Here is a 25,277-nt window from a genome sequence, read left to right as displayed (position 1 = left end):
TCATTATGCAATTCTACTTGTTTTGCTTGATAACTTTGCAGAGGCGGATTGTTATATTTATTGTTCATACTTTGAACCACATTATTATTTTATTTATTATTATTACTTTAACTGTTAAGTCAGTTTTTGTTATATCTATTTTGCGTGACTGTATTTATGCATCCCGTCATACTTTGAACGACAAAATTATTTTATGTCTACCTGTGCGAATTTCAAACGCGCAATTTTACACCAGTACTCAAAACCCTCCTTCCTTGGTGGATGCATTTTACATAGACAAATAAAATCGTATAATATAATCAAAATGAGGATGTTAATTTGATGTATGCCTTTTTGTGCTTCTTCGTTACATCTGTTGTTTTTATAGTGATTAAGATGATAACACAATGTTGACTGCTGTACCCCTATTTTTGACATTTTTACCTATTGTGTCTGTTTTGTTCACGTATCGGTGACAATATAATGGAATTTGATGCGACTGTCATACAAGTGAGAGGTTTAGCTAGCTATAAAACCAGGTTCAATCCACCATTTTCTACATTTGAAAATGCCTGTACCAAGTCAGGAATATGACAGTTCTTGTCCATTCGTTTTAGATGCATTTTGTTATTTGATTTTGCCATGTGGGTATGGACTTTCCGAATTGATTTTCACCTGAGTTCAGTATTTTTATGATTTTACTTTTTACCTTTTTGTAGTTCAGCCAATTGTGTTGTTGCAAAAAACCTAAAACTCTGATAGTCTCTTTAGTTATCATTTAATCCACTTGTCTTTTGCGTTCTCTTATTAGTCTCGACACTGTCGTAATGCTACTGGTGTCATAAGAATTTCATTATATATCTTATGTCACATCACTCAATTTTTAGATTTAATTTAGCACCTTTTAATATTGCATTTCTATGGTCAGTTATTAAGTTTTTTTAAGTTATATTATTAACTTGTCTATTTGATCGAATTTAGCTATGATAATTGATAGTTTCCTGTGTGTCGTTTTATGTGCCAGATAAAGTAAACTCGTCATAGATATCAGGATTGAAATTTTATATTTACGCCAGACGCGCGTTTCGTCTACAAAAAACTCATCAGTGACGCTCGAATAAAAAATGTTAAAAGACCAGAAAGTTGGTGCATGTCAAAGCGTAAACAACACCACATTTAATAGTATCTGTCCCAAGTCTGTTATTGAGTGGTTGTTGTTTGTTGCTTTTGCTCTATTTGTTTTTCGTTTATTGTTTAAATTGTGTAGTTGGTACTTTATTGTGCTATTGCAACACTGTCCCAAGTTTGTGGCAGGGTAAGCGCCATCTAACTGGTTTTAACCCGCAGCATTGTTATGAACCTGCCCTTAGTCAGGATCCTGTTATTTTATAGGTTGTGTTTTACTGGTGTGAATCATTATTGCTTTATGTTTTGTACTTGTTTTATATAGGTAAGACCGTTTGTTTTCATGTTTAAGTAGTTTTACAATAGTCATTTGTGTAGCCCTGCATGTATTATTGTTTGATATAAGCCAAGGCTCCGTAATGAAGTTCAAATTATAATTGTTAACTTTTGATACATTGCTACATGAAAGAGTGATCTCATAGGCGATCAGACCATATCTTCTTATAATATATATTCATTGTTTGCTGCGGATTCCGTTTTTGGTTTTTTTTTGTGTTTTAATCTTATAATATATGCTACTAAAATTATTCAATTTTTCAGTTGTTTGACCAGAAACTGTCGAAATAAACATACCGTCTATGCTAAACTTATTTTATATTATAAAGTGTGTAATATAAACATGATAACAACCAAAGCACTATTTAAAACTCTTTATTGAGTTAACTCGTGTCATTGACAGTCTGTAAGTAATAAATACATCAACATTATAAAAACATGAAATATATAGTATGTTTTGTAAATAAAATCCGAATGATATTATGTTTTAAACATTATAGTTTATTACACTGAATTTGAAATTAAAAAGAAAACGCAGAATAATATACCAAACAACACATTGTAGGGGTTTCAATCTGCTGTATAACCATCTCAGCTATGTCTCAAACAGAGAATTAGTGCCACTGTTATTTAACTATTTTAAAATACATTTTTATTTCAACATTATAAAAATCTTCCAACAAATTTTGAAAACAAATACATTATTTCATAATCTAATTATAACGACTCAAGCTAAATAAAGACCAAGAACTGATAGATCTATAGATAATTTCGTCAAAGCACTACAAAATAACGCCGTAAATACATTATGCAAATGAAGCAATTTATAGGTGCAGTTCAGTTATTTTGCATTTGAAAACCATATAAAAAGAACGCAAAAGCCCTATCGAATCTTGTAAATGAATTTGAAAATGAAACAATCATATATTTTGACATAATTTTTACAAAATGAAATTCTATTCTGGAACTGTATATTAGATTTGATTAACAGTAAATACATACCTGTAATTATTTTGTCAGTGTTTTAGCGCCCACTAAGAAACGCAAATAAGCAGTCAATGAAATATTAAAACCATATATATACACTAAACGCGTGTAAAATTTTAGCTGAAGCATATATGTGTGTAGTGGTGTGAATCTGCAATTGTGCAGTGACGTGCATTTAAGCGTTTATCAGTATCAGTCGAACGTCATATGATGAATTAGAATAAATGAAATTATGAAATAATGAACTGATGAATAACAAATCAAACATTTAAATCGTACATATAATAAGAACGTCAACTCATAGCACACATAAAGACAATAGTGTTCAACATGTTCAAGATGTCTCAGAAATTATATAATAAGGCGTAGATAAATTGTTTCCTTGCAAGAGATACACTTTATATGAAAAATAAGTGGTTATCATCATTCTATTTCCAGATCATATTGTGTTTTTTAAACCAACTTCAAATATTTTATTGCTCTACTAGTTGTGAACAATGTCCAATTGCGCTACAACAATAACGATAAGGTTCATGCCTGTGTTGTTAATTGCTAAGTAAACGAGGGAATTTAATTATCAAAAATATCATACATCTACATTTATATTCTGTATAAGTGGCAGTTTACAAAGTATTTCTACGAGCACTTTTACATAGTAATACACAATTGATGATACTTAAATGGATTTGTTGTCACTTGTTTTGATGATAGATTCGAATCGTACAACGAAGGTATAAATAAGTTGGTCACATTGCTTGCTTGTAAAAAAATATCATAGTAGTGTATAGTGAGTTTCAATTCAATATCAATTACAACGAACGTATAAATAATTGAACAAAGCACAGTTGGTCACATTGCTTGTAAAGAAATATCATAAAATGGTAAGTAGTGTATAGTGAGTTTCAATTCAATATCATCTCATTATTGACAGAACTTGTGCACTAGAGAAATGTTTAAATTTACATAATATAACCAAATATTTCTGATACGTTTTTCTTATATTTCTGGATTATATCGGTTGGTGGATTGTATTGCTAAATTCATTTAGTGAATGAAAAGTAAGTCAGTATGCACAATAAAAGAACGGAAAACATACTAGAGTTGACAATAACTGTTGATCCGACGGGACATGGGTTACCGTAACCTTTTATATTGTTGCATACACTGTCCGGGTTATCTCCCCTGTTTGCATACGTATACCGGATATATTCATCATTTGTTGCTTGAAACCACGTGGAACCAACAAGCTTCAGATTGGAACCCTCAACAAAGCGTGTCACGTTGAATAAACACCTACAAAATATAATACGGGTAAACATTGACCGTATGAGAATAATATCAGCAATTTCTTTTTCATGTTAATACACTAATTGAAGTGGATCATCTGTGAAAGGTGGAATAAACAGAACAATTAACAGGCAATACATGTTGAATTTGTTAATCATGTGCACCTACTCAGTTATAAATAGCAGTTTCACCAATTGCATCGTTTTTAAAATTGTCACTTAATTTACCCTGTCAGCCTGAGAAGATACAATTTTTGTACAAATGTTTTTTTTTTAATATTTTTAATGAATTTGTGAATTTACACAAGATATCAATGATAATAATAACAAATAAAACATTGTAAACATAACTTTTATAATGTGTAAGGTGGATTAATTAAACGTAATTTATAAAATGGTCGACGAAGACACATATTTCTCCAGTTGTTAGTTTTACTTTAGTGAAGTTTAAGTTTTGAAATAAAAATGGTTTATTCTCTAAATCATATTCACACTCAGGGAACCATGACTGAAGGTGAAAGGTAAAATAGTCTGTGTTGTAATACGAAATATAAGATGCAAGGCAATGCGCATACAAATGCAAAATACTAAATAGTTTTGACATTTCATAAAATGACTATGCTACACTTAATTTAACGTAGCCAATCAACCATAACTAAAGGATCAGAGCTTTATTATATCGATTGTAGGAAAAATGAAGGAAAAAATGACTGGTGACGGGACAAATAATCTGTAAGGAAATGAGATGTTCTTATACACATACCACTATTTGTACCCTATCAACCCACCTAATAACAAATTTGTACATTGTCGACGTCACTCTTCCAAAAATATGACGTTAATGTAAGAAGAGAATCAATTAAAAAAAAAATTGAGAAAGGAAATTAGGAATGTGTCAAAGCGACAACAATCCGGCCATAGAGCAGACAACAGCCAAGGCCACCAATGGGTCTTCAATGTAGCGAGAATTCCCGCACATGTCATTCAGCTGGCCCCTAAAAAATATGTATACTAGTACAGTGATAATGGACGTCTTACTAAACTCCGAATTATACACAAGAAACTAAAATTAAATGCTTCCTTGTTATAAGCTTGTTTCCTAACGAAACAACAATTCGGGTTTTCCCGCGACAGGTTTCCTTTATATACTGTGACGTTGCATGTAAACCCAAATTCATTATTTAAAGGTTGCTATGGTGTATGTATTATATCACTTTATATCATCATATGCTGTTTAGTTCAAAAAAAGAATATTCTTACCGACCATCTATACCAGACGAACACCCTTGTGTTAAAAAGGATGTAGTTTCATTTTCTTCCAGCATTGAGCTCTGTGTATATAACAAAAAGATGTAGGTGTGATTTACATAATCAGGAGGTTCTGGTCCTCGGTACGATCGGATTATGTCTCCAGATGAAACGTCATTTCCGTTGATATTAGTAACGAGCATGTGCAGAAGAGGTAAATCAGGCGTTCCGGCTGCTGGGAATGGAACAGATATGTCGACACATAGTAAAGTATGTATATCTGAAATATAGAAATTACAGTTTTTTTGTTTTTGTTTTCTGCTTGAATAGATCTTAAAAGGAAACACTAACTCTTTATTGCTTTGTCCGTGTTGCTAAATATATTATGATCCCGAAATGGTTTGTGATACACATGACAAAATAAATAGGATCAGAAAATGGCTACATGCTACTAGTAAAGTTGTATTGATGACAGCATTGACAAGGTTATCTATCTGAGTGCATATAGAGGCATTCACTATACTTGTATGATTGTGATCCTTAACAGATTTGGCATGCATAATTTCTAGACGAAATCGAAGATAACAGTCAAAGACAGGTTAAATTACACTCAACTTGCAAAACAAACGATTTATTTTAAAGTTGTCAGATTAAAAAGTAATCATGAACTAAGTATTGAAAATTAGTTCAATTAGCAGAACAGCGACACTATTGTAAATTAATATATTGATGAATATTTCACTTTGCTGTAAGACATGTTACAATTCAAATTCTTTTAAAATAATTTCACCAATTCAAATTGTACCCGTTTTAAATGATGGTATGTATAGTATGCCCTCTCTCTGAAGTCTCATAGTCAAAGTTGCTTCACTTCTCGCTTGAGCTGGACTAATATAGCCATCTCCAATGGGATTTAGTTTTGCTGTATGCTCCCTAAAATTATAAAATGTCAGACAATTCCAAATATTTCAATAATTTCAATTTGGAGGAAGGTGGTGTTTCATTTGTGTTATGTTCACTTGTATATTTCGTTACAATTTGCTTATAAGAAATCGTGTTCAGATTCATCATTTAAGTTAGTTATGAAAATGCTGATATGCTTTAATCGTCGTGCTGAGTAAACAAAAAACTATAAAGTAAATGCCTATGCGACTACAACAAAACAACAGTAATAAAGCTAAGTTATTATATCCAGAATAAATGATAATGAGGATTTCGTCATTAACACAACATTTAACCTGCTTTGATTACCGTGTCAATTACGTAAACAAAAACCCCACTAATACCAAATAGGACATATCATTATGCGTTAATCAGTTTTTATGAGGTTGTTTTCACACTAGTTTTGTAATATCTTTCTTATTTTTATTATCATTATACCCATATCCGTTACTGAGGATCAAAAGATATAAAAAAAGGACACACGATTTATTTCTTTGTGTAAGTATTACAGAATATCTTAACACTTGACAATAAATATAAACACAGAATCGTTTCAGAAAGTTATTAGCTCAAAGATGAAAACCTCTCCAATGACAACTTAAGTGTTGTTTTTTTTACTTCTGTAGTGTAGTTTTTGCCTATTTAAAAAGTGTAAATATTTGAACATGATATAAAATTCATCTCCAAAACATTACTGGTAACAATGAATGGTGATGTATCTTATGATTGTAACGTTGTACATATTGGAAAAAGGTGGTCCAATTACACCTTTGATATATCATGTCAAGACACACTGAACCAAGTTCAACCCACCATTCTTTTATTAAAATGTCCTGTACCATGTCAGGAAAATGGCCATTGTCATATTATATTTCGTTTCTTTGTGTTACATTTTAATGTTTTGTTTCTGTTGTGTCGTAGTTATGCTCTTATATTTGATGTGTTTCCCTCAGTTTTAGTTTGGACCCGGTTTTATTTTTTTTCTTAATCGATTGATGAGTTTCGAACAGCGGTATATTACTGTGTCTTTGTGTACTTACTGATATCTATAACTTGTGCAACATGATTCAAAATTCAAGGCTGTCGTGTGAAGATTGATGTATAATGACATGGACAAATCAACATCATCTGGTATAAAACTTATATTCTTCTTTTTTAAAGCTGAAACATATAGAATGGTAAATTTCTTAGAGAGGAAATGCAATATAATACACTGAAAACAGTATGTGAAAAAAAAATATGATGGCGAGTCCAAACAGCCATATTTCATAAACGTATGATCAGCGGACGTAGCGAAGTAAATATTTTATTGTTGATTGGAATGAACCTTCAGTCTATATATATTTAGTTGATTGTTCAACGTTGTTTATATGAGACCTAGATAGCAACCATTGGCTAGTGACAATGGCTAATTGTATCATATTGTTCAATCTGCTATCCTAGGGAACATGCCATGTTTATCAACATGTAGATAATTAATTATCAAAATAAGAGATTGTGTATGGTGTTCAATGAGATATATATCTATCAGAGACCAACTTACATAGCGGTTAAAAACTACAGGTCACCATACGGCCTTTAACATAATTGTGATCAAATAAACTCGAACTTTTCAAGTTCCTGATGGAGGTAAAGCGGGCAAAACAAATGTTTTGTGACAGAGACAATTACCCCACTTAGAAGCAGAAAGTAGCCGAAGACCACCAATGGGTCTTCAACAAAAAATCCCGTACATATACCTAGAGGCGGGCTTCAGCAGGCGCCTTAAGCATGTGTACTGGTTCAATGAAAATGGACGTCATACTAAACTCCAAAACATATAATTGAACAAAATTAAAAGTCATACAAGACTAACAAAGGTCTGACCCTCCAAACTTTGGGCTGGGGCAAACATGTGACGGGGTTAAACATATTTTGGAGATCTCAATCCTCCCTCTACACCTATAAATATATACTTACCTTCAGTCACCATATTTGGACAGTTGTTAATTAAATTAACATTTACCCAGTACTGTACAACATAGGGATCTTTAACAGCTGTCAGCCAATTCATCGCTATGGGTCCTGTACCAATAAATATACCATTGTAAAGTAAGAACAAAACATATACATTATTTGACTATGAGTATATGGCCTACGTTTGAAAAAAAAACATTAATTCATGAGTATACTGATGTGTTCATGCATGATAATCTATTATAGTCCCGGAATAGTTGTGATACTACTATTTTCACAAACAATTTTATGCATACCTGTCAGATTAAGATCCTGAAATACTTCTGTATAATTGAAGGCCTCTTGAACCATTGTCTGGTTCAGTTTTTGATGCCATTCGTCGGTTAAATCAATTCTATCTGTTTGTTCGAATAACAAGAACACGTAGGGTTGCTCTCTTATTGATGGATTTTTAGGGTTGCTGTAAGGTTTCATAATCTAAAAAAATACAAGTTGTAAAGAAAAAGGTTACTGAGATTTTGTTTTATCTCAAGATAGATGGAAGCTGTTTAGTGTCCAGTTGCAAATTAAATGTAGTTTTAGTAGGAGCATGCTCATCGGAAAAGCAAACAAAAATTAATAAAACAATTGTTTTGATGCAACAGGAACACGAGTCCACAACCTTCAGTATCTGTATTTTTTTTTTTGCCTCTTATATATTGATACAAAAATCTTTTGATTTCTGTGCCTACAACAAGGGTTTCTAGAATGATTTTCTCAGGTATATTGTATGCTGTGAACATGTATCAAATTAACACCACTGGGTCGATGCCACTGCTGGTGGACGTTTCATCTCCGAGGGTGATACTAGCCCAGTAATCAGCACTTCTGTGTTGACATGCATATTACTTTTGCTTGCATTACTTTTAGAGGTATAACTGTGTTTGTCAAATCTTAATGTACTGTATCATCGATAACTATTTTTTCTCAGTTTCAACTCATATGTGTGAACTGAATTAATTAACATAGTTAATGTGTAAACTGAGTATTCTACGTGTTGTAAGTCTCTTTGTAGAATAAAATTGAAGATTGTTGATAAAAGACCAATTGTTTTCTTTGATGAAAAGAGTTTACTGAGTCAAAAAACTAGATTTTTTTTCAGGAAACTCAAACAATTGTTTTTTCTTGAAATATGTGTGATAGCAGTTGTTTTTCTGTGTTAGCCTAGTGTTATATTGTCGTGTAATATAGTCTCATAAATTTACTTCCAGATGGGGCATGCTAAAATATGCTTGATCAAGTTGGTCGTTATTGAAGCTAATTATGATATCTTTAAATGTTAAAACATGTACATTTTTTGTATTTAAAAAACTATTATTGAAAGTATGTATTGCGTATATTTGTATTCATGTTACTGTTGACATTTTCTTTTTTTTCACAATTATAATTGATAATGTAAATGAAAAAAAAACACATACATATATAATAAAAAAATTATTCAAATATACCTCCGAATTCTGTATATCGTTTTGCTTTATATTGATAAAAACACCATGATTTATGTAGGCGCCAGCGTCAAAAATGAACAATGTATACAATTTATTTGGTAAAGCCGTCCATGTTATTGTTGGAAAGTTCTGTACATCCCATGGGCGAGTGTTTTCCGACAGTAAAGGCTCAAGTTTAAACGTCTTTGATTCAGTCACCGAGTATGTATTTCCACAGCTTTGGTATGACCCTGAAATGTTATAAATTGTTTTACTAAACATGTAAATAGATTTATTAAAACCTTAGAGATCTAATAGAAATAGTTTTTAACTTAATGAATATCAAAGTATATACTGAATTTCATAGATGTTTTTTCCTTATTAAATAAATATCATGATTTAGTGCAAATGTATGCCTCGTCTTGCAATCATTTTTTTATGAATTTTAATTGTCATTCGTTTGAGAAGTATACAATGAAGCTTCCTGTGAAAATGTATCAATCTCTCTTACAACATGTAAAAATATTTGTAACCCTCCTTTTCGATTTATTTTAGATTATGTGAACTATAGAACCATTTTTGTTATTTGTGTTTTTTGTTTGTTTGTTGTTATCAACTTTGCTAATATTTCATGATGTTTTGGGAACTGGAACACCCACTTTTTGAAAAAGGCTGATTATGTGCCTCTTCTTATTCCAAAAAAGTTAACTGTTCAGTAAAATTTAAATTTACTATCTACCTGTTGGTGATTGATACGTTATATGTAGGTATTGTTTCAGTGGATTCACGGTCAAATTCCAGTTCAATCCATACATTGTGTTAAGTAGACTGTGTGGTGTGTAAGGCTGTTGTATGACTGTGCAGTAAGGTGCGTCAAATGGATTGGGTCCACAAATACTCGCCCAATTACTTCCAAACCAGAATGCACTCTTGTCGTTAGCCTTGTGCCATATACCATCCAAACAATACCGAAGAGCGTTCTTTATGTTAGCAGGGGAGCAGTCATTTGATGCTGTAAATAGCATAAAAGAAAATATTTAGCAAACTATAGTAATATTTGTGTACAGATGCCGTTATAATGAAGAAATTGTGTGCACAATTATTGAAAAACTAGAGTTAGGAGTCCAAGGAATATTTTGTTAAACATACTAACCAGTACCATTACACGTATAAAACTTAGAATGTGTCCCCAGTACATCGGTGCCCCACTAGCGCTATCATTTTCTATGTTCAATAGACCGTGATATTGGGATAAGAAAATCTTATTTGGCATTAAAATTAGAAAGATCATATCATAGGGAACATGTGTACTAAGTTTCAGGTTGATTGGACATCAACTTCATCAAAAACGACCTCGACCAAAAACTTTAACCTGAAGCGGGACGAACGAACAGACGGACAGACGGATGGACGCACAGACCAGAACACATATTGCACCTTTACTATCGTAGGTGTGACATAAAAATCAGTGTCAATTCCTATACGAACATAGATTTTTGTCACATTTGTTCAAGATTTTACCTATTATGTTATGAATTTCCTTCAACTGTAATGTTGTTTTTATTTAAATATTAACATCATATATATTCAACAGCGTCACGGTTGTGATTCATTTTTGTGTTTAAGAAAGTGTAAATAAGCATCTGCTTTGTGTCGGAAAACATAATTTGTCTTCTTTTGGCATGTTTCCTTTTGACCGTATAATGTGTCTCTTTCTGAGCATCCTTTCTATTGATGTTGCAAACTTTTTAAGATACTTTTTTCTTGATTAATAATTGACCAAGACTTTTCTACTCTTTACACAAGTATTCCACATTCCAAACTAAAAGACAAATTGAAAGAGTTGGTATTACTTTGCTTCAGAAAAAAGAATGGCCAACGTAGATACAAGTATCTTGTCTTAGGGAGGGATAAATCATACTTTGTAAAGAATCACTCTGATTCAAACTAAAAATTCTCTGCAACCGATATTATCAAGATGCTTGATTTCTTGATTGACAACATATTTGTAACGTTCGGAGGACGTGTTTTTCAACAGACTGTCGGCATCCCAATGGGAACAAACTGTGCCCCTCTACTTGCCGACTTGTTTCTTTATTATTATGAGGTTGACTTCATGCAGGAACTTCTTAGGAAGAAAGATTAGAAGTCAGCAATATCCTTTAACTCTACTTTCCGCTATATAGATGACGTTCTTTCACTAAACAATTCAAAATTTGGTGACTATGTGGAACGCATCTATCCCATCGAATTGGAGATAAAGGATACTACAGATACAGTTAAGTCGGCTTCATATCTTGACTTACATCTAGAAATTGACAATGAGGGTCGGTTGAAAACAAAACGTTACGACAAAAGAGATGATTTCAGCTTTCCAATTGTGAACTTTCCATTTCTAAGTAGCAACATTACAGCAGCACCTGCATACGGGGTATATATCTCCCAATTGATACGATATTCCCGTGCTTGCATTTCCTATCATGATTTTCTTGATAGAGGGTTACTGCTCACAAGAAAGCTATTAAACCAAGAGTTCCAAATGGTGAAGTTGAAATCATCCCTCCGTAAATTTTACGGACGCCATCACGAGTTGGTTGACCGTTATGGAATAACCGTTTCACAAATGATATCGGATATGTTCCTTACGTCGTAACTACAATCCCCTTCCCTTTCATGAATGTGACCTACCGAATTAGACTATTTACCGGATTTGTAATGACATAAGCAACACGACGGGTGCCACATGTGGAGCAGGATGTGCTTACCCTTCCGGAGCACCTGAGATCACCCCTAGTTTTTGGTGGGGTTCGTGTTGTTTATTCTTTAGTTTTCTATGTTGTGTCATGTGTACTATTGTTTTTCTGTTTGTCTTTTTCATTTTTATCCATGGCGTTGTCAGTTTGTTTTAGATTTATGAGTTTGACTGTCCCTTTGGTATCTTTCGTCCCTCTTTTAATAAACAACATTTCATACTTGAAATTTAAAGATTCAACTATAAAAAAAAAGTGCCGTTAAGTGTATTTAACCGTTAAAAAAAAAGAATCCTTGCTAAATCAAGTACAAATGATTATTAAATTTGTTATGATATGTTGTTTTTGGTTTTTTCAATAAAATTCCGCCTGTGTTAAAGAATTTAAAACACACTACACATTACAATACCTGTAACTGGACATGGATTAGCGTAACCATTTATATTGTTGCATACACTGTCCGGATCGTCTCCTCTGTTAACATACGCATACCGGATGTATTCATCAGTTGTTGCTTGAAACCACGTGGAACCAACAAGCTTCAGATTGGAACCATCAACAAAGCGTGTTACGTTGAATAAACATCTGGAAAGTGAATGCGGGTCAACATTGAACGTATGATTGTTTTTATCACTAATATCTTAATAAATGCAGCAGTTATAAATCACGTGCAACAAGTCAGTAATACGTATATTCTACCACCCATTGCATCTAGACTGAATAATCTGTCTCTTGGTGGTTTTGTTTTTTTGTTCATTTCATGTTTCCCTTGTATCATTTTATTTTATCTTTTAAAACCACTCCGTGTTAAACAAAAAAGATAAAACAGTGGAAATGAGGAAAATGAAAAATGGGACGGGTAAAATATGGGCACAGAAGTCAGAAAAATTCGGTCGGCCATTGTATCGATTTTAAGAAGGTTACTTAATTAATCCATTTCAGCTTGCAAATACTATTTAATTTCAAGGAAGATAAATATGTTTCATATGTCCAATTGAAAATGTAGATTAATACATTCTCTTACGCCCGTTATGTACAAGAGAGCAATTAATTAACAAAACAAAAAACATAACCGTTTTAATCTGTAAGGTGAATTAATAAAACGTTATTGATTAAAATTGTTGACACAGAGATATATCTTTCCTGTAGCTAGTGTTGTTCGTAAAATACAAATGTTGCTACAGACATGACAACACTTAAGTATCATCAGCTCAGTAAAGGTGAACATATATTGAGTAGAAACCAATTATACAGCGATGCACAACTGGATCCTAAACATACATTAACGTTAGCTTTTTCGGTGGCTCCCTTTACAATATATAAGTTTGTAATTAGGTCAGTTTATTGGGTCCACTTGTGGTAGGTCAATTATATATGTCCATTTAGTTTGATTGGCCAATCAATCAGTCATGGTTCATTTACCTTTGTACCGACATGACTTATAACAAAGCTTTCTAAAATTGTTCATTTATAAGTTATTGTATTATAAAGAAACTATGGTTTCTTCTCCCTTAGGCAAAGTTGGCATTAGATGGATTTGGCTATACTTTGTTTATAGTATTTTTGTCAAACAGCTCTTCGACTGTTTCGGAACTTATATATCCTCTGCTTTAAAACATTCGGCTTTGAGCGTTCCGGATGAAGGACAATGCAGGAAAGCGCTTCGAAAGCATAAATTAATTTAATGTGTTGTTTTCATTCTTTGATCACGTATCCTATACATCTTATTCAGAGTCAATGAACCATGACTGATGGTACAGAGCCAAATACTCTCCGTCGTAATAAGATATGTGCATGTCAAAGCTTATACAACTGCAAAGCAAACCATTAACTTTTTACCTATCATAAGTGGTTCAACTAAAATGATCATGATACTTAAAATTAACATAAAGAGATAAAAAAACGTCAATGAGCAATAACTAAAGGATACATTCTTACTAATATCGATGGAAAATGAGATATGCTAGTGCTAGAGTCCTGAATGTCAATAAAATTATCGTTCCCCTCGCCAGGTACACGCAGCAATTATATATAAAAAAAAACATGAATAAAAGGCAGGCAAAGTAATTCCTATTTAAATGAGATGTTCAAATATAAATACAACTAAATTTCAAATGCAATTGACCTATCACCTAGTGGCTCCCCATACACTTATCTAAACACAAATGTATATATTAACATATAACGACGCCGCCGAAAAACAACGTTAATGTATGAATAGAATCAAATTGTGGCTTCTAAAAACTGTGTTTGCTTTACAATTAATGTTTATATTTCATCATGTGTGATTATTGAACAGCAAGAAGGTTTTTTTCCCTTTATTTTTCCTCTATAAACGTCTACTGTGACGTTGCTAGTGAACCCATACATAATATTTACGGCTCATTAAGATGCATGTACTGTAATTTCATATTTAGAAAAACTAATTCTTACCGACCATCTATTCCAGCAGAACACCCTTGTGTTAGATAGGATTGAGTGTCAACTTTGTTCAGCATTGAAGTCTGTGTATACAACAAAAAGATGTAGGTGTGGTTAACATAATCAGGTGGTGCTGGACCTAGATACGATCGGATCATGTCTCCAGATGCAATATCACTTCCGTTGATATTAGTAACGAGCATGTGCATAAGAGGTAAATCAGGAGTTCCGGCTGCTGGGTATGGAACAGATATGTCGACACATAGTAACGTGTAACGTACATCTGAAACATATTTATTATTATTTAGTTGTTTTCCGCTTGAAATCATCCATGTTATCTAAGCCACTGTAAGTTGCTAAATATAAAGTAGATCAATGTAGTATTCGAAATACTATGTGTATTGTTTTTCTTCTGTTTGTCGTTTTTCTTTATAACCCTGATGTCATTATTTTGTGTTTGATTATGGTTTTATATTTCACCCTTGGTACCGTTTCCCTCTAATTGTTTTTATGGTCTTTTTCGAAAATATTTGCACATATGCCAACACACTGACAGTGAACACAGTAACGATTCATTGTATACGTGTATTATAAGTGTGCATATCTGACTGTTTTGGAAAACTTGCGCTACCATTAAGATGTCATCCGACCTTTTGTTTGTAATTTATTTGCTATCTTATTGATATACAACCCATCTCCTCGTTGTTTTATGGTCAAGGTCGTTGTTAGAAATCTTCCTGTTCTTTTGATATGTACATATATCAGTTTAAAAAATTAATAAATGGTATTGAAATTTAAGATTGGGTTGTTTCAATGTTTACTGTTTCAATGTTTACTTTTACAAGTGTTTGCTCTTGATTCATGATGTCCCTTTAAAATGACCCTATAATTCGTTATAATTTTACTTTAAAAGTTAAGAGACTTTCCGATTTACCCAGTTGTGTTAAATCTTATGCATTAGTACTATTCCAATGGAAACTGTTGATTTAACTTAACATTAGGTACATTATCAAATATTTACTAGTCACGTTATATTGACAACGAGGTTATTAAAAGTTGCGAAACAAAAGGCGTGTAGTACATTCGCACTATGGTGATCTTGTAAATAATTACAAATAAAAGGTTGCGCTATATGATTATCGACCACCAAAATCGGGAAAAAGGTTGTAATATACTTGCTTGAATTTGGTGCGACTGTCATATGAGTGAGCGGATTAGCTAGCTATAAAATCAGGTTATGTCCACTATTTTCTACATAAGAAAATGTCTGTACCAAGTCAGGAATATGACTGTTGGTATCCATTCGTTTGATGTGTTTTAGCGTTTGATTTTGCCATATGATTAGGGACTTTCTGTGTTGAATTTTCCTTGGAGTTCGGTGTTTTTGGGATTTTACTTTTTGCTAGGTTGTACACAAACGTTTTGTTGTACCGGTGTTAGATAAACCAACTAGTTTTCGAGAGCGATTTATATTCGCCACTTTAAATCGTCGCAAACACGTAGAACTTAGATCTTTTTTAATTACCTACAATGTACATCTAGTAAATTTGCACACCGCAAAATGAAATCGCTTCGAAATGGACTAGAAAGGACTGAACCCTAAAATAAAGTATCCGCGAAAAATAAGTTGGTTCACAGTGTTCTTATTAGGCTAGAAAAACAATGTAGTTAGAAGAACGAATCCCTTTGAAATAATGAAACCATTACAATAGTACCTGTGTTTCCTGAAGGCATGAAAAGTAAACCCTCTCTCAGAAGAGTCATAGTTAATGTTGCCTCACTTCTGGCGTGAGCTGGACTGATATAGCCATTTCCAATTGGATTCAGTTTGGCTGTATGTTCTCTAAATTATATTTTCACAATAGATTGACAATAATAAACAAATGGTTTAATAATATAGATGAAATTTTACATGCATAACTTAAAAAATTGCCAGACAAAACTAAATTTGAGAAAAACGCATCCAATATAGGTGGATAACTACTACAACAGAAACACATCATTAAAATATAGCACACACAAACAACGAACTATAATATAATGATGGCCATATTCCTGTCTTGGTACAGAGCATTTTAAGAAGAAAAAAATGGAGAGTTGAACCAGGTTTTGTGCCATGCCAAACCTCCCGCTTTTATGGCAATGTTACATATAACATTAAATTGAGAACATTACATGACAGGACTACAATACAAATGAATGGGAGAACATATAAAACAGAGAAACACACGAATATTATAGCTAACAAAAGGTACCAAATTCAAAAATTAAAACGCCAGACGTGCTCTTCGTCCACACAAGACTAACCAGTAACGCGCAGATGAAAACATTTCGAAAACCAAAACAAGTACAAAGTTGAAAAGCACTGAGGACCAAAAGTTCCAAAACGTTGTGACCAATAAATTCATTTTCATAAATTTGTTACATTTAGAATAAAATCACGAGGATTTCATAAACAAAAACACAGCATTTAACATCCGTTGTATTTGAACATTTTCAAACCGTCACTTTTATGACACCAATTTGGAAATAAACAAAATCATATCGAAAAATGTTGACAGTCATCGAAGTCATTCCTTGTTTCAGACGAAAAGCTAATTGTACATGGTTTATCTTTTAAATGTGACAGAAGGTGATGGTGATTTATTTGACCATAGCGTTATTTAATGGAAACACATATTCCCTGATTGGCCCTTGATAAATATACTTACTGATATCTATAACTTGTGCAACATGAATCAAAATTTAAAGCTGTTGTGTGAAGACTGATGTCTAATGACATGGACAAATCAACATCGTCAGGTATAAAACTTACTTTCTTCTTTCTCAAAGCTGAAACATTATAGAATAATTTTATTTTCGGTGGAACACGTCTTCTGATTGGCTGAAAGTTGTTTTTTTTTTTAAATTACAGACATATTTTTGAAATGTGATAGTGACGTCATCAACATTTTTTCTTGATTTACTCTTCAAAAATTAAATTTAGAACTAAATTATAGTGAATTACTGTGATATTTTTTTCTAGATATTGGAATACATTAAATAATCCAGAGATATAGAAAATGTAGAAAAACACGGAGTCACTTTTTTTTTCCTGAGCATCCTTTCTGTGTAGGTCGGAAAAATACATTTTTTATTTACTTATATTTTTACCATGTTTCAATCACTCAATATACAATAAAATATCTGGAACTTGAAATCGTATGATTAAACTATAAATATTAAGTGCCGTTAACATCATCGTTATCTTCTTCTATACACAGTAAAATGTTTCATTTCAAAAGCAAACAAACATTTATCAACAACCTTTTGGTGATGCGGCAGTCAGCGGTCTTAAGTCCACGTATTGCTCTTTTTTTTTTAAAGAAAGCAACTTGTTTATACATAATATATATATATGCACTTACATTCAGTTACCATGTTTGGACAGTTGTTAATGAGACCGTTGTTGACAAAATACTGGACAGAATATGGATCTTTAACAGCTGTTAGCCAATTCATCGCTATCGGTCCTGTAGCAATAGATATATAATATTGTATGAAGTGTGAAACAGTAAAAACTAATTAATATTTGACCAATGATCGAGCCTGGGCATCCTTTCAGAAAAAAAAACCTCACGACTACAATTAAGGTGGTAGATAACACTACAAGAAGATAACTCCGTAAAAAATCAGCATTATATTGTTAAGGAAATGTCATGTTTTCCAATAATCAAATTGCTATAAATCCAATGACACTTGTACGATAAAGTGTGTTGTTTCTTTTTTCTTTTTTTTTATATTTTAGTAAAACGGTGAAAGTGAATATTCTGTCAAAATTTCATACTTAAGAAACGACAACCCGAACAAAGAGCAAAAACAGCCGAAAGCCACCAAAGACAGAAAATCACGCACCGGAGGAGGGCTTCAGTTGGTCCCTAAACAAATATATGTACTAGTTCATTAAAAAATGGAGATCATACCAAAGTCAATAATACATAAATGAACTAAAATTAAAATTCATACAAGACTAAGAAAGGTCAGAGGCTCCGAAGTTCAGATAGGCGCAAAACATAATATTGCGGGGTTAAATATGTTTTGTAAGTTATCAACCCCCGCCCCCTAATACCTCTATTCAATATGGAAAAAACAGATACACAACAAAATAGTCTTAGACATTAAAATTTCAATAAGTTACGTACAAGTCCCTATTGCGTTGACATGAGAAATTTACATTACTTAGAGCATTCACCGTGCGTGTATCGTCTTTGCGCTTATCGTGCGTGTGGTCAGCTTGAATGTTAAAAGGTCTGTACATCTGTTCTTACGGCTACATTTTTTTCATATATATGATATTATCTTTCCTCCTATACATTTCTAGGAATAGGATTAGTTAAAAGCGACCGCGTAGTGACCGTATATATTTCAAATTAGGTTAGAAGAGGCTTATTTCATTCACGGTTAGTAGTCACTGTGGTATAACGTTCCTTTTAATTCCATAATTTAGGTTAAAATGGAACCGGTTAAAATGGAGGATGGACGTATTTCATACACGGTTAGTAGTGGTGTAACATCTCTTTTTAAAAACAAAACGGTACTAAGAAAAAAAACTTAAAGGTTTCAACAGACGAAGAAATTGATGACGAAGATTGAAATAAATTCATAAAGCACATTACAACCCAACAAGTTGTTATTGTTGGCATCTGTTTTTGTAGGATCAATTGAAGTAGTTTCTTAATGCTAACAGTATTGAGGACTTGTTCATTTTAATAGGTCACAAGTCTAAATTTCACACTTAAAGATAGTCGGTAAAATAAATGCGTATATATACCTGTTAGATCAAGCTCCTCAAATGCGTCTGTAGTGTTATAGGCCGTTGATACCATAGTCTGCTTCAGTTTTTGATTCCATTTGTTGGTTAAAACAATTCTATTGTTCTGCTCGAATACCATGAACACGTAGACATTTTCTCTTACAGTTGGATTTTTAGGTCCATGGTAATGTACGATAGCCTAAAAATTAAAAAAAAACAAGTTTTATTAAAAAAGGAAAAAAGTATAATTTGTTTTTGCCTCAAAGATTGACAAATAATTGTTTAACGTCCAGTGGCAAATTAAACGGTATATTCAGGATAGGAGTATGATTAAATGATATGAATATAAACTCTGTTCTGTACTAGACCAAAACGCTGATCAGAATGTGTAGTATGCTGGGTCACGATACACAATGTAACATTCCAGAAGGACAGGTCACCCTACTAACCTGACACATTATTCTGACTACGAGTCAATCTGTCTTTCATCCTACTCTTAAATGCCTCTTGCTTAGCCAGAAGGTGACCATGTGTTCAGAATCATCTTTTTTTGTCGAGTAAAGCTTTTGATTAGGGACATATTGATGGATCTTCCTTTTTATGTTGCTTAGAACACTCCATCCCCCACCCGATCCACCCATGTCATAATTAGCTAATTTATTTTTTACTATTACCTGTCACTTTCGGAAAAAGTTGACATTACAAAAGCCAGTATTACTTTCACAGGGTTGATGTAATTCCTCTATCACAGCTATTCGCCTTTTGGAGTTTTGCCTTAATGTCAGCAGGATATTCTTTAAATCTACACTTTGTTGAATTGTCCCACCAATATATTTAAAAACATGAATGTGTCCCAAGTAAACGGATGCCCCATCCACACTATTATTTTCTATATACAGTGGACCGTGAAAATGGGGTAAAATCTCTAATTTGGCCAAAAAATTGGAAAGATCATATCATAGGGAATATGTTTACTAAGTTTCAAGTTGATTGGACTTCAACTTCATCAAAAACTACCTCGACCTGAAGCGGGACGAACGGGCGAACGGACGCACAGACCAGAAAACAATATGTCCATAAATGGGGTATGAGAAGTCACTGAGATATCAGTATGGACATATTGACAATCGTATAGCAGCACGATCAACAAAAAACAATGTCACTTTGATATAGTTATGAAATATTCCTCCTGCAGTGAAAAGTTTGATAAGAGGCTTCAGTGCAGCGGGTGATGGTAGCGATTGGGCAAAGCAAAATATTGGTAAGTGTGGTCTAAAGGCAGTTTCAAAAGTAAGAAAATGCAATATTTATGTAAAACTAATAAATAATTACCTCTGCATTCTGTATATCATTCTGATTTATATTGATATAAAGTCCATGTGCTATGGAGGAGCCAGTGTCAAAAATGTACAATGTATACAATTTATTCGGTAAAGCCGTCCAAGTTACTGTTGGAATATTCCGTGCTTCCCATGGGTGTATGTTTTTGGACAGTAAAGGTTGTAGTTCAAATGTCTTTGATTCAGTCACCGTGTATGTATTTCCACAGCTAGGGTAAGTTCCTGAAACATTGCTTTTTTGTTATAAATATGTAATAAATGATATTCATTAAACTTTAATGATCCCAACAGACAAGTAGTTTTAATTTATAAGTATGATCAAACTGCATGATCAATTTCCCTGACGTCCTATGTTTATTTGAATAGAATCATGACTACATGTAAATATTTGACAAGTGCGCCCATCTTGCTATCAATTTTTATATATGAAGGATTAAATTGTCGATTGTTTGAGTAAAAGGGGGGATCCAGCAAATTAAAAAAAAGGGGGGAGGTTCTCAACGGAAAGAAAAAAATGGGGGAGTTTAACCATATGTCCCCATTCAAATTCATTGATCTTTTACAAAAAGGGGGTTCAAACTTCCGGACCCCCCCTCCTGTTTTGGATCTGCCACTGACCAGTACAGCTTTCAACACTTTCTAACTTCCGTTAAATGAATGTTACAATCTCCTTTCAATACAAATATGTGATATGTGACATTATGCATTAGCGGATCCGACGGGAGGGAGGGAGCTCCGGGGCTTCGTCCACTCTTTTTGTTATTTTTGTGGGTTTATTTTTCATTTGAACATTTAGTGGTACCCTTTTTTCAATTTATCCATTACTTTTTTTAAATTATATAAAGGTTTCATGATGTTTCGGGGGTCGTAACCCCTCCCCCCTTTTTTAATTGGCTGGATCCGCGCCGTTATTATATCAATAATATAAAGTCAAAGTGGTCAGTAAAATGAAAATTAACTATCTATACCTGTGGGTGTTTGATACGTAACATCTAAGTACTGTTTCAGTGGATTCACGGTCAAATTCCAGTTCAATCCATATACCCTGTTCAGTAGACTATGTGGTGTATACGGCTGTTGTATGACGGTACAGTAAGGGGCGGCGAATGGGTTATATCCACAAATACTCGCCCAATTACTTCCGTACCAGAATGCACTCTTGTCGTTAGCCTTGTTCCATATACCATTCAAACACGATTGGAGATTATCCTGTACATTAGCAGGGGAGCAGTCATCTGATAATGCTGAAAAAAACATTAGAAAAGTGCACTATATAAATTAGAGATGCAAGCAATAATAATGCAATGTGATAGATAAACGTTTTACACAACTGTGTACGTATGTTGTGTATTGTTAAAAGACTCATGTCGTGCTATTGCTTTATGTATACATAAAAAGGGAGAGTGAGTGTGCACCAACACAAAAAGTTGAACCATTTTACGTATTCCAATCTCCCAGTCCACATTCACGAATCTTATGACTATCTTCATATGTGAATGCCTTTTATATTTAGGGAATGGTGACCGTATGTTAATCTTCCGAAGACTACTGGATGTAAGTATACTACATGTATTTATAGGTTAATGTGTTCATTCCTCGCACGGTCGGTTAATGTGTGCTAATTCATTAGCGGCTGTCGTGTTTTCGTTCCTGTTTCGAATTATATTAATGTAGCAGAGTGATTTTTTTATGCTTCATAGATAATTATGTAATATACATTTTGGAAAACACTGATTTATATTGAAAATCTACTTATCAAATTCTTATTGAGCCTTCGTTTAATTATTTCACTCTTGCAAATTATTGTTACTAAAGGATATCTATCCTTTACGATTTAATTTAGTATATAATTTACGTTTTATAGTAACACTATTTAATATAAGAAATTGCATTAAAATTGTATGTGATATAATGGGAACTTATGCAAATGGTGTTTTTAAAATTAAACGCTTCATAATTGAGAAGAAAATTGTCGTTTTATTTGTTTCTATTAACTGGTTAATTTTTGTTACTATAGTAAACATCACAGGAGGCATTTATCGCCTTCTCTTACAAAGAGCTTGAATTCTTTTGTTCTATTTTAACTGGGTTTTCGCTTGAATTTTAAGACTTTGTACTTTTACTGTATACAATGACCTGGGCCCGTATACATAAAGCTACTTCAGGATGTACTTTGGTGAGGTTTAAGGATTTTTGTCAGATGTTCGGACTCCTTGTTTTTTTCACTCCACTTTGTATTCAGGGTAAAATATTTTGCCCCATAACACCAATTTTTTCTTTTCATATATTACTTCAACAGCTCATTAAAGGTACATGTAATTTAACAAAATTTCAGCAGTTTAAGATTTCTTTTCTTTCGATTTGAGAGCAAATTATTGCAAATGCAAATAAATGTATAGGTAAACGTCCGAGTCAGCCTTTTCCCGCCATATAAAAAAATCAAATATCTCGAAAAGGAGCTCCATAGTAGATCAATATTTTGTGCTTACTTTGTTCCTAAACAAATGGTATTCCGACTTTTAGGATCAATTTTAAATTTCTTAATTTTTTTAAATTCACCTAAGTACATCTTTAAGTTGAGATCCGTTCCGAACGGACGAATTTTCTGTATGTCCTACGATAAACTATAATTATTATAGTTGTCTATGCGGTATGTGCTTTGCTATTTATTTACCTAATATATAGTTGTTTTAAGATCTGTGTCATTTGGTCTCTTGTACAGAGTTTTCTCATTTGCCTTCGCACTACATCTTTTTCATATGTATACTACGATTGTGTATGTTATCTCAGCCCTGTTATCTGGCTTATCTTTTGTATGCATATAGTTCATTGATTGACTGTTGTTTGCTGAATGTCCAGTGGCGTCTCCTGATTGAAGTGTGGCATTAAGGATTATTATGTCATAATTATTTCCCTTGTTTAAAACTATAAATTTCATATTTCTTTATTTGATGATTTAGACGAAGTTTATTCAATATATATTTGTTACATTACATAGCTTTTGCTATTTGATTTCATTGGTTAAATATATTTATTTATATTGAAAAGTTTAATATTTGGATCGTCGCAAAATCTTTGGTTACCTTCTGTGAGAAACTTATATATTTTACATAACTGGTTTGAGATAATTATTGAATTTCCTGAGGACAGACTTTTAGTCCAACCAAGAAAAGCCAAAATTTCCAACCATCGTTTAGGTTAGTACATTTGCTACATTTTAGTACATGCCTTCATAGTACGGGTAATTTGAAGACATTGAATGTTCCATTTCTATTCACCTTTGACATATCAGAATACAAGTTGTACTCTGATGATTAAATTATATATTGTTTTCAGTGTTTGGTTTTCATTTACTTAGATATATTATAGCGCATCACATTTGGCATCAGTCGTTTCCGTTAAATCAGTTCACAAACCAGAACAAGCTGTGGTTCGCATCCCCGAATCTCCAGCAGTATTGCTCCTGCTACAGAAGGCTTTTTTACATGTAACTGTCTCATACATGTATAATTTTATGTGCATGTACCTTCTCCATATGTTCTCGTCGTATTGTTATATTTCTTGATTTATTCAAACTCTTGCAGAAATAACCTATTGATGTTTTTAGAATCACACTTTAATCTGATTTCTAAATTCTTATTTCAGGTGACAACTAATTTATTAATGGCAAGCTTCTCAGGCAAAAAAAGACAAGCAATATAAAAAATGATTGTTGGTTGCTTAACGTCCAGTGGCCAATATTTCATGCATGTTCAGGACGATGTAAAATTGGAAGCCCACCAAAACAGTGTTTAACCTAAACATACCGCTACGATATTCGTAACATGTATTATATGTGAATAAATAGCCATCGGTCAACAAAGCCCCCCTTCCCTTGGACACGCAACTATTTGTACTTCTTCAATTTGTTACCTTTAATCGATACACTCAGGATTACTTTGACACAATTTCGTTAATATTTTTTACCTGTGACAAATATTCTTTGACAGTCTTCTGATTTATGCCTTTGTTTTACGAGCATAATCATATACGGGATTATAATCGGCATGCATAAAAATATTAAAAATTAAACTTACCGTTTTGTATATTTGCCATTAAATATACAAGCACAAATCTCCACATCTTCATTTTGGAACAGTATTTTATTTGCTGTTCCTAAAACGTGACCTGACCACGTTTTACTTATACAATAATTATTTTTAAATTTAAATGTCCCTGTACTGTAAAAATACATGTATATTGTCAATAAATCTAAGTGTGTTTCAATAGCTTCAGGTCAAATTGTATAATGAAATTATTTTGATTAGTAAAGATCAGTAAAGTTCATCATGAGGTTATACATGTATGATATTATAAGAAAGGATGTGGAACAAATATATGCGCTTGTTAACATACACTGAATTAATCTATTTTTAAAAACATAACATTGTCGTTTATTATAAATAGCTCTGACTTTAAAGCTATATTCATTCGTATGTGCAACGTTAGTGATATTTTTGTTTTGGGGAACCCCTTCATCAGTAAATGGTGTAAACCCCAAAATAATACAAATAGATATAAGGTTGGATTGTTAATACAGAGGAATGTTAGGTACTTAGATAAGGTGGACATAACTCAGGGAGACAGGTTTATAAATGTATATTAAGGTC

At 32.8% G+C, this 25,277-nt stretch overlaps 1 protein-coding gene across 1 annotated transcript; it reads right to left on the bottom strand.

Annotated features, from left to right (window-relative positions):
• Positions 1-1,799: 1,799 nt before the first annotated feature.
• On the bottom strand, positions 1,800-24,856 carry LOC143076890 (uncharacterized). The gene is made up of 17 exons (XM_076252776.1): positions 24,705-24,856; positions 21,597-21,872; positions 20,621-20,850; positions 19,307-19,487; positions 17,904-18,008; positions 17,208-17,328; positions 16,212-16,339; positions 14,509-14,779; positions 12,485-12,660; positions 10,065-10,337; positions 9,347-9,576; positions 8,156-8,336; positions 7,863-7,967; positions 6,944-7,064; positions 5,767-5,894; positions 4,974-5,241; positions 1,800-3,720 (listed from the first exon to the last, which is right to left on the bottom strand). The coding sequence occupies exons 1-17, from the start codon at positions 24,754-24,756 to the stop codon at positions 3,468-3,470; spliced, it is 3,099 nt and encodes a 1,032-aa protein (XP_076108891.1). The 5' UTR covers positions 24,757-24,856; the 3' UTR covers positions 1,800-3,467.
• Positions 24,857-25,277: the final 421 nt, after the last annotated feature.

The sequence above is a fragment of the Mytilus galloprovincialis genome, chromosome 5 (assembly GCF_965363235.1).
Source record: "Mytilus galloprovincialis chromosome 5, xbMytGall1.hap1.1, whole genome shotgun sequence".
Classification (NCBI taxonomy): Eukaryota; Metazoa; Mollusca; class Bivalvia; order Mytilida; family Mytilidae; genus Mytilus; species Mytilus galloprovincialis.
This window is presented reverse-complemented; position numbering and strand designations above follow the sequence as displayed.